The sequence below is a fragment of the Antechinus flavipes genome, chromosome 1, assembly GCF_016432865.1.
Source record: "Antechinus flavipes isolate AdamAnt ecotype Samford, QLD, Australia chromosome 1, AdamAnt_v2, whole genome shotgun sequence".
NCBI classification, from domain to species: domain Eukaryota; kingdom Metazoa; phylum Chordata; class Mammalia; order Dasyuromorphia; family Dasyuridae; genus Antechinus; species Antechinus flavipes.
The window spans coordinates 662,639,637-662,651,957 of NC_067398.1; the positions used below are offsets into that span (position 1 = coordinate 662,639,637).

A 12,321-nucleotide genomic window follows, 5' to 3' on the forward strand; every position below is an offset into this window, starting at 1 on the left:
AATAATTCAAGAACAATTTATTATGTTTACAAAGCCTTGTCCAAGGAACTGGGAATACAAAAATGGAAAAACAGCATGCAACGAATTTACAATATAAAGGGACTAAGACAACATGTATATTAATATATAAGGTAGAATGTGGTGAGGGCAAAGGCAGGATCTGGGCAGAGGCTGAGAGGCCACTTTCAGATGGGGTGGATTGGGATGGGTGCAGGGTGAGTTACTCCTGCCCCTTTTTGTGATCCGTTAGGTGATGACACCCAATCGAGGCCTTTAAGGAAAACGCATTTTAAAAAGGGATACAGAGGGTGTTTCAGGCATGCAGAACAGTCTACAGAAAAATGCCCAGAGGTGTGAAAAAACCGACATCATTTGGGACTGTCAGTAGGAAAAATCTGGTAATAACTTTCTATGCAAAGATTAAGTAGCAGGAAATATGGCTGGAAATGAAGGAGTCAGACTGAAGAGTTCTGACTCTTATAGAGATATTGGAAAGCCAAGGATGCTTTTTGCCCAGGACACTATTTTGGTCAGATTTGTGCATGAGAAAGGTCAAAGCAATTGCATGAAGGACAGATTAGCAATGTTATTTCAGAAACAGAGACACCAGATAGAAGACTAGTTACGGTAGTCTAGCCAAGGGGTGAGGAGAATCTCATAATAGTAATATGAGCAGCAAAGGCAGGCTTCATGGAGCCCATCACTTCAACCTGGTTGCAGCAGAGAAAGACCTGTTCCAGGGAGGGGGGAGTCAAGACTCCATGCATCCTGGAGAAATGGGGATGGGTGAATTTTAATGGCAGCTACAGCAGCCAAGCCTTCAAGTGATGGAGGAAGAAAAATTAAGAGTGGCTATTATCTTGAAGATAATGTATTGAGACTAGTCAGGGTAGTCATTTTCCCCAAATCTAAAAAAAAAAATTTGCAGAAATATGAACTATATGGGAAAAGAAAAATAGAATGAAGCCCCGTGCAATCAGGACTACTAAATGGGAAGTGTATAGAAATGAGAGGGGGAAAAAAGCAGAGATTAAGCAGCTGAAAAGGCAAAGAAAATTATTAGCAAGTGAAGCATCTTTAGGAAGATAGGCAAGATCTCGTCTAAAGAGGCGTAATCTATCTATCTGGTAGAAAGGGAAGGACTATACAGAGTGAGATTTGAAGATTCCCCAAGGGAAGGCCCAAGCATGGCGAGTCCCAGTCAGCACATATATGCCATAGACACAAGAGACATGCTAACAGCACTTTGGATCCTTCCCCTCCAAGGGTTTTTCCTGAAATCTGCTGAGAGATGATCCCAGTACCTTTCTCCCCTCCAATTTACCTGAAGGGCTGATAGAATAAAAGGGAAAAGCTTCATAAAATCATAGATTTAGAGCTGGAAGGGAGCTTGAGTCCAGCTATACCAACCCCCTCATATTACTTAAGGGGAAACTGAGGCCTATTAAGGTAAAGTATCCTAGCCAAGGTCATAAATAGCAGGGGTGGGATTCAAAGAAGACCTCTAGTGCTCAGGATTAAAGTAACATTCACTTCCAGAGACTGGTTTTGCCTCTTTGATCCTGGCCCGCTTTATTATGGAGTTGCAAACCCAAGGTGGAATGACGTGATGGCTTTTTTTGTATTTTGATTACTGCTGAGGGGGTGGGGATCTACGTACTGGGAGCTAGAGTGCTATTGTGGTGGTGTTGTGAGGCTCATGTGAGATGATGTGTGCAAAGCTCTCTGAACATTTGAGAGCATGACAAACATCAATTATTACTACTACTATTGCCCTGGATATTCAGAGGTATAAGAAAAAAAAGGGAAAATGGAGCAAAGGTGTTATTTGGGCATGGGGACTATTTCTAAGATCAAGACATTGTGCTTTATTTCAAGATGAACCAAAAAGTACAAGGCTGTAATGGAGCACATGCGGATGGGTGATTGGGTGGGAATATAGAGTATTGTTAGGGAGGAACTTAAGGAAAAATCAAGAGGGAGAGCAAGTGGATAGCAGAATAAAATTCTCTAATAAGGCTTTGCTTCTGCTGCAGATTTGCAAGCCCATCAAAGCCTATCAGGCACCAGAACCCCGTGTACAGGTGACTAATAAAAATCTTGTGCCCACCAAAAACTGAACCTAATAATCTATGCCTTGACATCATTTAGAGTGGCCTTGAACACATGCAGATTAACTGCAGACCCAGGGTCATTCCAATAACTCCTAAACAGATCCTATTAGTTATGCTTAAAGCTCATAGATTCTCTCTCATACCGGTTTCTCCTTGAAACTTCCATCTCTTCTAGCTTCAGGAAGTAGTATACAAGACCCTCCTTTGTTCTCAGCCCCATTCTTAATTACCACTGGTAACAGTGATCTAATTTAAAGGCCTTCCCAGTTCTGACTCTAGATGCTTCAGGGCAGGACGATTAAACCAGACCCATGTAGGCCCGGGAAAAATATTTTCATCTCCCATATATAAGCAGTCTCTAAGCAACTTCTCCCCACACATATACACACATACATACAAACACAAATGTGAACACATACAAAGACACCCCCCAAGCAGGGAAGCCAGCTGAGGTTATTTCTCTTCTGTTCTAACAAGTTATTACAAGTTAAACCAGTTCACTAAAGAACACTGTAATGGCTTAGGCATGACTGCAGCTCCTGAACTAGCCTACATGCTGGGTTCACCACAGTTGACTCTGCAGTTACCCAATGGCAAGTAATGTGGCTAACAGAAGAGAGGAGACAGAAAAGATGGATGACCAACAAATTATAGATGGTCACAAACCATAGATCTTTACCCTCCCTGTGTGGTGTAGTGTAAAGATGAATGCTGGCTGGAAACCAGGACGACCTGGATTCTGGTCCCCCCCAGATACACACTGGCTTTGTGACCCCAGGCGAGCCCCCCAATCTTGCAGGGCCCCAGGAAACCAGCAAACACTGTGAGTTGCAGAGGAGGGGCTGACTTGTACGAGTCGAGGAGCGAACTCATTCAGGCGCTCATCATACCAATGAAATCACAGATCCAGTCCCTATCTCCTACTAGGTCTTCAAGTTTTCCTTGTAGCCTTGCTACATAGAGGTAAGCTCCAGCATGCAGTCTCTGATGCGTGATCCTAAAGGTTTTCCCATGGTTGACACATTCACAGGGCTCTCTCTTTAGTATGAATTATCGGAGGTTAGGAATGGACTGATAACTGATGCTGATGACCCTCATTCAATCATTTCACTGAGGTTCTTCACAGGTGTGACTTCTCCAGAGCTCAGTAACTTCTCACTTTGTGACTGAAGGCTTTCTCGCCCTCAGGACACTAAAGAGATTTTCCTCCCAAATGAATTCTCATATGTTCAGTAAGATTTCCCCTCTGCCTAAAGGCTTTTCCACATTCATTACATTCAAAGGGTTTCTCTCCAGTATGAATTCTATAATGTAGAGTGAGAGATGAATTCTGGCTAAAGGCTTTCCCACATTCATTACATTCATATGGTTTCTCACCAGTGTGAATTCTCTGATGATAAGTAAAGGACGATCCATGGCTGAAAGATTTCCCACATTCACTGCATTCAAAGAGTTTTTCTCCAGTGTGAATTCTCCTATGTTGTGTAAGATGTCCCTTTTGGCTGAAGGCTTTTCCACATTCACTACACTCAAAAGGTCTCTCTCCAGTATGAATTCTCCGATGCAGAATAAGAGATGAGTTCTGGCTAAAAGCTTTTCTACATTGACTACACTGATAAGGTTTTTCACCAGTATGAATTCTCAGATGTTCAGTAAGATGTGCCTTCTGGCCAAAGGCCTTCCCACATTCGTTACACTTGTAAGGTTTCTCTCCAGAATGAATTCTCTGATGCTCAGTGAGGTGTCCCCTCTGACTGAAGTTTTTCCCACATTCATTACATTTATGAGGTTTCTTTCCAGTATGAACATTCTGATGTTGATTAAGGTAGGAGTGTTTGCTGAACGCTTTCCCACATTCATTACATTTATAGGGCTTCTCTAAAGTATGGATTCTCTGATGTTCAGTAAGGTGTGTAATCCAGTTGAAGGCTTTCCCACATTCATTACATTCATAAAGTTTCTCTCCAATATGTACTCCATCATATTGAACCAAATCTAAGTGGTAACCCGTGGGCTTCCTACATTTATTATACTTTAAAAGCTTTTTCCCTAAGGAAATTCTATTCCACTTAATCAGTTCTGAAAACTGTTTGAAGCTTTTTTCAAGCATATCACATTGATGTAGACTTTTCCCTGTAGCAAACAGCTGTTGTGGATCAAGAATTGACTCTAGACTGAAACCATAAGCATTACCTTCATTAACATTCACCTTATTAGAATCTTTTCTGGGAATGAATACCACTTGTCTAGGCTGTCCTTCCTGGTTGTCTGAATCCCCCTCTAATCTAACATCATATTCCCAAGATGATCCCAATTTGAAATCCCAGTATCCATTTTGTGGGACCTGAAGTTCCTTAGATGGCTCTCCTATACAAAACCCAGGTTTTGGAGTTGAGTCTTTGTTTTCCCATTTAGTTTCCTGATTAAAGGAACCTGAAACAAAAAGAAAAATATCAATGGCCCCTATTCTCTCTGAGAAAGCCAACTGCCTAATGATACGTTCTAGTTTCGTGAGTTCTAGATCAAGAAGGGTCATAAATTTAAGAAGGGTAAAACAAGCCTTATTAAAAGACAACTGGAGTCCAAAATAGGAGGGAAGATAGAATCAGCACACAGAGCTGCCTATTACTAAATTGCACTGAGAGAACTTGTTGATATCACTGGAAAAGCAGAGTTGGTAATCTTTAGGGAAATGTCTACCCTTTTTAGAAAAGGAAAGCAGGTTATTTCTGTAAATGACAGATGTATAAATCTAATGTCAAATCCTGAGAAAATTATGAAACTTACATTATCAAGCTGGTTTTCTTTAAAAAAAAGGGGGGGGGGAGAAAAAATTAAGTAAATTTTATCTTGGATTAGAAGAAAACATGAATAAAGAAACTAAAGTAGGAAAGTGAAAGTGATTTAAATGAAAGATGAAGATGCATGAGAAATATGGTGGGCAACCACAGTTTTCTCCCCAGGTTTATGAGCTTCTGAGAACTGCCCATTCAGCACTTCAAAGATGCTGCCCACTAAATGGTCAGATGAAGTATTTCTTACCAATTACTCCCTGGTTTTCATCGTCTCACCTGAATAAGTGCTTCTTGGGACTTCTGGAGTCCATGGTGCTTCTCCTCTCTCCAGCTGGGAGATCACATCTGGTTTAAAAACTGGAAGTCCTGTTTATGGAAAAAGAAATGGGAAAGCTTTGGGGATAGAGAGCCATGTGAAAATTCAATCCTATCCCGTTTCTCCTAAGAGAAAAGAAGATTTACTAAGAAATCTCAAAAGGTGATACAACTCTGAGAGTAGATCTTTGAAGGGTCAAATTACATTCAATTTAATGTAACGAGAATTTTTTATGAGACTTCAGTATTCCAGGCACTGTACTGGTACTGGGAAATATGAGGATAATAGGATCCAGAATTGATCTGAGCTCAGAAAGACAATGATTTATATGACATGCTGCCTGCTAGAAGGATGGGAACATTTTATGTCTCCACAGAGTGTACTGGGATGTTAGGGGAGACTACTTGAGCCAGGTTAAGAGAATGGGGAATGTATAGTCTCCTCAGGGGCAGCATAATGAAGCTGTGATAACCAGCTATAAAAAACAAAGACCTTACATTTGCAACAGGGAACATAAGCACCTTTTCCCTGTGTAATGAATAGATTGTTCAGGAAACTAGTGGGCTCCACCTCACCAGAGGGCCTTCCAGCAAAGGTTGGATGGCCACTGGTCAAGTAGGATGTAAGGGATTCTTGTTCAGGTATGGGTTGGGCTAGATGACTTCTAAGATCTTTTGAAACTCTGAAAATCTGTGCTTCTTGACAAGATCATAGTACTCGCTCATTACACAACTACAGGTTCACAATTCAGATCTAGAAGAGGTCTCAGAGGTTATCAAGTGCAAGCAGAGGTTAGTGGCTTGTCCAGGTTCACACAGCCAGGGAGCTTCTGAGCCAGCATGTGAACCAGGTCTATGCACCATTCCATGCTGGCTTTCCCCACATGCCAAGTTCCTGCTGAATATTTCTGAACCTCAAGCCAAAACCCTGGTAAATACCTCAAATCACAACTTGTCAATCACCCCAGTGGGTAAATGCTGAAGGGGAGTCCTTACCCAGTGAGACCAGGTTTCTGTAATTCTCCAGCATCACATCCCGGTATAAGTCCCTCTGGGCAGGGTCTAGCTGCTTCCATTCCTCCTGGGTGAAGTCCACAGCCACATCCTTGAATGTCACCGACTCCTGAAACACCAAGCACGTTGCTGCTTAGTCTGGGACAGCCCCGAATAAGAACCATGGGGAGATATGAAATGGATATGAGCATAGTAGAGGGAGTTGTTCCCATATGCTGTAAGCCTCATTTTCTATTAGATTCTATTAGATTTCTATTAGATCTATCAGATCCTGAGGGCACAAGGATAGATAAGATTTCATCTACTGCTCAAGAATCTGGTAACAAATTAGATTCTAAAAACTCCCTCAAGCACTTTCCTTTCTACTCCCAAACCACACCATTAATATAATATTTACAATCCTAGAATTTAGAGCCAGAAGGGACCCTGCACCAAGGATCAACCAGCTTAGCCCAGTCTTTTCACAGATGAGGAAACCAAGACCAGAGAAGTTCCCCACTTGCCCAAGGCCAAACAGGGTTAAGTGAGTAATAGAACCTGAAATCAAAGTCAGATCTTCTCTCTTCCAAACCTCTGATTCCAGATCTTCATAGTTATTTCAAAGTGCTATGTCAGATATTAGATGGAAAACAAGAACTAAATAAAATGGCCTCTGTCCTTATATGGTCACAACTGGGGGGCAAGGAAGAGCAAGTAAAGACATATCTAAATAATTGTAATACAAAGAAAGATATATAATAAACATGTAAAAGGAAAGTAAAACAAGTACTCTGGACATCAAAAGTAGGGAAAGACCCACACTAACTGGAGGGCAAAGGGTAAATGAGAGAGGAAATTATATTTCTGAGCCTTAATGGATTTCAATAGGCAGAATAGGAATAGTAAGCATTACAAAGTCAAGTAAACAGTACAATGTGAGGCAAACTGTAAGACTTAGGTAGAAAGGGAGAATTGTGCTAAATTGTGGACTGAATAACAAGTTATGGAGTTAGAACTTTGAGAGGCAGCTGATGGTGCAGTGGATCTGCTCTGGATCTGGAGTCAAGATGACTCAAGTTCAAATCCAGTCTCAGATATCTTCTTGCTGTGAGACACTTTACCTCAGTTTCTTCATCCATCTATCTTCCCAAAGCTTGTTGTGAGGGTCAAGTAATATTTACCAAATGGATTATCATAGTGCCTGGAACATCATAGGTGCTCTCTCTACATATATGCATAGCCACTCTCTTCCCTTTCTCCCTTTTCAAAGCAGAGCAGGCAGTAGAAAGCCACTAGGGTAAGGAATAGGTAGCCAATGAAGGTTTTTCAAGCAGGAATAAGATATTATCACAAGAAAGATGAATCTGGGCGCAATCTGAAAGACAAGTTAGATTAGAAAAGTTAAGAGAGAAAGAAAAACTAGATTTTTCTTAAAGTCCAAGGAAATGGGAATGAGAGACTACACACAGCTATTGAGCCAATTATAACAGAGGCCTTCTCTGATGTACACTTGCTTCCCCCACCATCCTTTGTACTGTTTGTTAACACCCCAGGGAACCCCTGATCTACTGAAGGAAACTTCATCCTGAATCTTTGTGCCATCCTCCCGGTAATTCCTCACCATGACAAAATTTACCTCAACTAGAACCTCCCCTCATATCTGCTACCTTCTTCTCTGGAAGATTCACCTCTTCTCCTTGAAAGGGAGGGAATGGTCAGCAGGGAATCCTTGTTCAGGTATGGGTTGGACTGCAGGGGCTCAGAACTCTTAATTCTGAGGTTCTGCGACTCTTTGTGCTATCAACTTCTCACTAATTCTTTTCATTCTAATGAAGTAGAAGCAAAGACTGTCTTCAATTTAAATATCTCTCTTCTCTACAGATTTTTGCTATCATCTACTACCTTGCTAGGATGTTGCTTTTCCATCCTGTTGCTATCACCTTTGTTGTTCATAAGAACTCTCATGATAACATCTACTAAGAGAAAAAGGAATTGGTCAATGATGAAATCACAGATCTTTGAAATGTAGCTATATTGTGCTAATAGCGCATCAGAATATACCTATAATCTCACCAGTAAAGAGCTTTCCCTTGTGAGGAAATACCCTTTACCAATGCAAGTTGGCACCTTCTCTACATCTCATAGATTTTACAAGTTGTTTATAAGTAATATGCCCATGGTCATGCCTAATCAGAAGGTTTCACAAATAGACTTGAACCTAGGTCTTCCTGGCTCTGAAGCTGGCAAGAAAGCTTGGAAAGAGAGCTGGATTCTAATGCGAATAACTCTTGGTCCTTGGTGACTTTCTATTGCCCACTCTGCTTAAGGAGGAACGGGGAGAAAAGACAGCTTTTGTAGCTACTTTGTTATGAAACAAAGAACCCACTGGCCAAGGCTGCATCACACTGAGGGTAGCTGGCAGGTCCTTCTCTTTATTGCTCAGAGAGCCAAGCTGAGTTTGGCTGTGAGTTCTATGCTGTCTGTTATAAAAGGTGACAGAATAAAGCATGGGGTGAGGAACTGGTTGGGCTTTTATGGACTGCCCAGAGGCCCAAGCTGGGGAACTCTGGGTTCTATGATCTATGGGACCCACTAGACACTACAATAGTGTAACACTTTTTCATCACCTTGTTAAGAGTGACTCTGATTTTAAAAGTTGATCACTGCTTCATTAGCTCAAGAACTGAAGATAAGAGGCTTTGCCCAACAGAACAGTGATGAGACAGCTTTCAATGGAACTGACTGTTCCTGAGAAGACCAAGTATATCAAGGCCTGCAGTTCAAAGGAGAGTTGCCCTGGATACAAGAGTTTTCCCACTCATATGCCCCACTGCTTGGTTTCTCTGTGTGGTCACAGACACTATGTTTATTAATCTATATTTATAGGTGGGCTGTTATATAGTTGTATCATATATATTCATAATCATTCTAGCATTGCTATATATTACCTGTGACTTTATCATTATTTTTGACTTTGTCTTACAATTAAGTAATTATTTTATATTTAAGAGTTAATGATATGACTAATTTTGTATAAATGGGAAGCACAAGGATGATGTTTCAGGAACTGAAAAGGAAAGTAGGCAAGTAGTGAGAATACATCCTCCCCCCTACAACAAGGTTATCTCTAGGATCTTAAAAGATTCTGAATTGTAGTCATGACATGGTAGTCCTGATTTAGAAACTCCAGACTTGCTAGTTCAAGGAAAGATGGGGTGAGACAGCAAGAAAAGTGGCTGCATCCCATACAGGAACTACATACATACATACATATAACTATATACATAAACATATATAACAACTAATTGCATTTTGTCTTCATTTTATCTTATCATTTACTACTTTTATATATTGCCAGAGATAGAGATATGATTACTCTGTATTGATGTAGTATATCAGATAAAATGAACACCATGTACAAAATGAAGAAAATCTTAATAGATCTTCTCTGATCCAATCAGATTCTGTCTTTGAATTGACTCCATCTTACTACCACCTGTATTCCCCTTTATTATTCATCCATGGCAAATTAGATCATATAAGTCATATATTGTTTCAAAAATGCAGGTAGATATAGTTAAACAACATTTTTTTCATTTTATGAACAGAAGACTCTAACTAAAATGTACTCCCCCTCCCAACTTGGAAAGACCCTAAACTTTCTTCCAATTAGATTATTTAATTTTGGTATCCTGATTAATTGTTTTTATTATAATTAGATTTTAAATTTTTTTTTTAGTATAAAAATCTGCTTTACTCTGTATTCAGGTTCTTTGACCTAACTATCAAATCACCTATGCTATGTTTTTTTAGTTAGCTGTTACACATGTGTGTATAAATGCATATTTATATCAAGATAAACAGGGACATATTTTGATTCCCCTGATAGACTATTAGCTTCTTGAAGACAAAGATTGTTTCACTTTTGTCTCTGTGTTGCTTGGCAAAAAGGCACTTAATAAATACTTACCGATTGCTTAATGGGTCACTATTTGTTATTTTAGTGAGTTCATCATAAAAATTAGATCATATTCAAAACATGAATGACCAGAGAAACCAGATGTATAGCCTGATGAATTGAATTCAGACTTCATAAACCCAACTAAAACATAAGTAAACAAAAAAGCAAAAAAAAAAAAAAAATCATTCAATAAAAGTTTTGGGAAAATTATACAGCTATATGGGAGGAAAAAAAAAAAACAGGTATAGATTTATATCCTATGCCACATTTTGTTTTTTGTTTTTTTTTGAACTGGCTTATCTACTTTTAATAATTAAAAAACTTAAAGCAAGAGAAATCATATCTTTTACACAGTTGTTTGGATTATAATTTTTATTATAAGACTATATAAAAGAAAAGAGGGACAACTAGATGGCACAGTGGATAGAACACCAGCCCTAGAATCAGGAAGACCTGAGTTCAAAGTTGACCTCAGACACTTAACACTTCCTGGCTGTGTGACCTTGGGCAAGTCATTTCACTCCAATTGCCTCAGCAAAAAGAAAAGAGAATAACTTGGACCCTCCCAATCATTCCACTAAAGCCACTCAAAAAGGAAAGTAAAATAATAATAAATTTGATGTGAGCAGCCTATTTAGCATTTGTCTCAGTGCCAAGCAGAGAAAAATAAAAGATTATTTGTGAAGAGTTACTTAAAGTACTAGATCTTAGCTAAAACTGATAATAGAGTTGAATTGTATTTCGATTTCTGTGTGCACATTTTAGAGGGTATAGGGCTTTGAGAGATCAGTTCTGAGCTTTGGGATCAGCTGAACAAAACCAGCTTCTAATGACACTGGACTTTTTGCCTCCCACATTTTCTAACACATCAGTAATTACTGAACTTCAGCTCAAAGCACTGAGACATTCCTTGGTTCTAGCAATTAGTTACTCTATCCTTCCTCTTCTGCCATTATCATATAATTGATATCTAATTCTAGCCTCTGTCTTCCTTCTCTTGATTCTTCCTTTATCTCTCTACATTACAGACAAGCATATTTTCCACAATGAGGGCAAAAACATAAAATTTCAAAAAATTATACACCCAGTTGAGGATAGTTAATAGGAAGGAAGAAAGGAAGAATTAAGAACCTACTATGTTCCAGGAATAGTATTAAGGAGTTCACAAATATCTCATTTAAGCCTTATAACACTTATGGGGTATGGGTGCTATTATTATTCCCCTTCTACAACTGAGGAAACTGAAGCAGAAAAAATGTTAAATGACTTGCTCAGGGTTCTACAACTAGAAATCATCCAAAGCTGTATTTAAACCCAGGTCTACCTGACTCCAGGCCCAGTGTTCATTCCACTGTACCATCTAGTTACCTTGTATTCGTAAGAAATCCACATAAAATAAATGTAACTGGTCCCAGACTGCTTAGCATAGAAATAATCACACTAGGACAAGATAAGCCTGGAGAACTGTAGCTAGGCAAAATATATTAAGTAGTTTAAAGGCTTAATCTGGGACTGGATAGGAAGATTAACAGGTAATAAGAGACAGGGCAGTTAGGTGGTGCAATAGACATAATGCTGGGGCATAAGTTAAGAATAATACTACTTTTCCCTAGTTCAATTTGGCCTCAGACACTTACTAGCAAGGTGATCCTGGGGAAGTCACTTAATCCTATTTGTCTCAGTTTCCTTATCATAAAACTGGCTGGAGAAGGAAATGCTAAACCACTCTAGTAGCCCTGCCAAGAAAATTCCAAATGGGTTGTGAAGAGTCGGACATGACTGAATAACAACTAATCAGCAATAAGAGATAAGAAGCAACCAGTCTCTGAAATTTGTGATTCCTTTTTGATTTCCTCATGTGTAAAATGAAGTCATTGGTACAGAGAAAGGATGTTTAGTCAGGTGGCATTTATGATTTAAATCCAATTCATCTGTACGTCATGCATGGTAGCATTCCCTGATGTCATGGTCCTTTTTGAGAATGAAGTACAAACAACAATGAATTCCTTTTAGAATAATGTTTTTAAATGCATAAAATAAAATATACAAGATATAATAATACACAGAATCCATTCTACTGGAAGATGGAAAATATGAAAATATTAAAAAAATCCATAAGCCACAAGATCTGTTGCATCCAAAT

The 12,321-nt window shown here is 39.3% G+C and overlaps 1 protein-coding gene across 1 annotated transcript in view; it reads right to left on the minus strand.

Moving 5' to 3' along the window:
* LOC127544970 (zinc finger protein 501-like) overlaps nt 1-12,321 on the minus strand; it is a 26,176-nt gene continuing 13,855 nt past the window's right edge. The window contains exons 3-5 of the mRNA XM_051971961.1: nt 6,221-6,347; nt 5,186-5,275; nt 1-4,547 (exon numbers count right to left, since the gene is read on the minus strand). Of these exons, the coding sequence (XP_051827921.1) occupies nt 3,307-4,547; nt 5,186-5,275; nt 6,221-6,347 (1,458 nt within the window). The 3' untranslated portion in view covers nt 1-3,306. The remainder of the gene's footprint in view (nt 4,548-5,185; nt 5,276-6,220; nt 6,348-12,321) is intronic.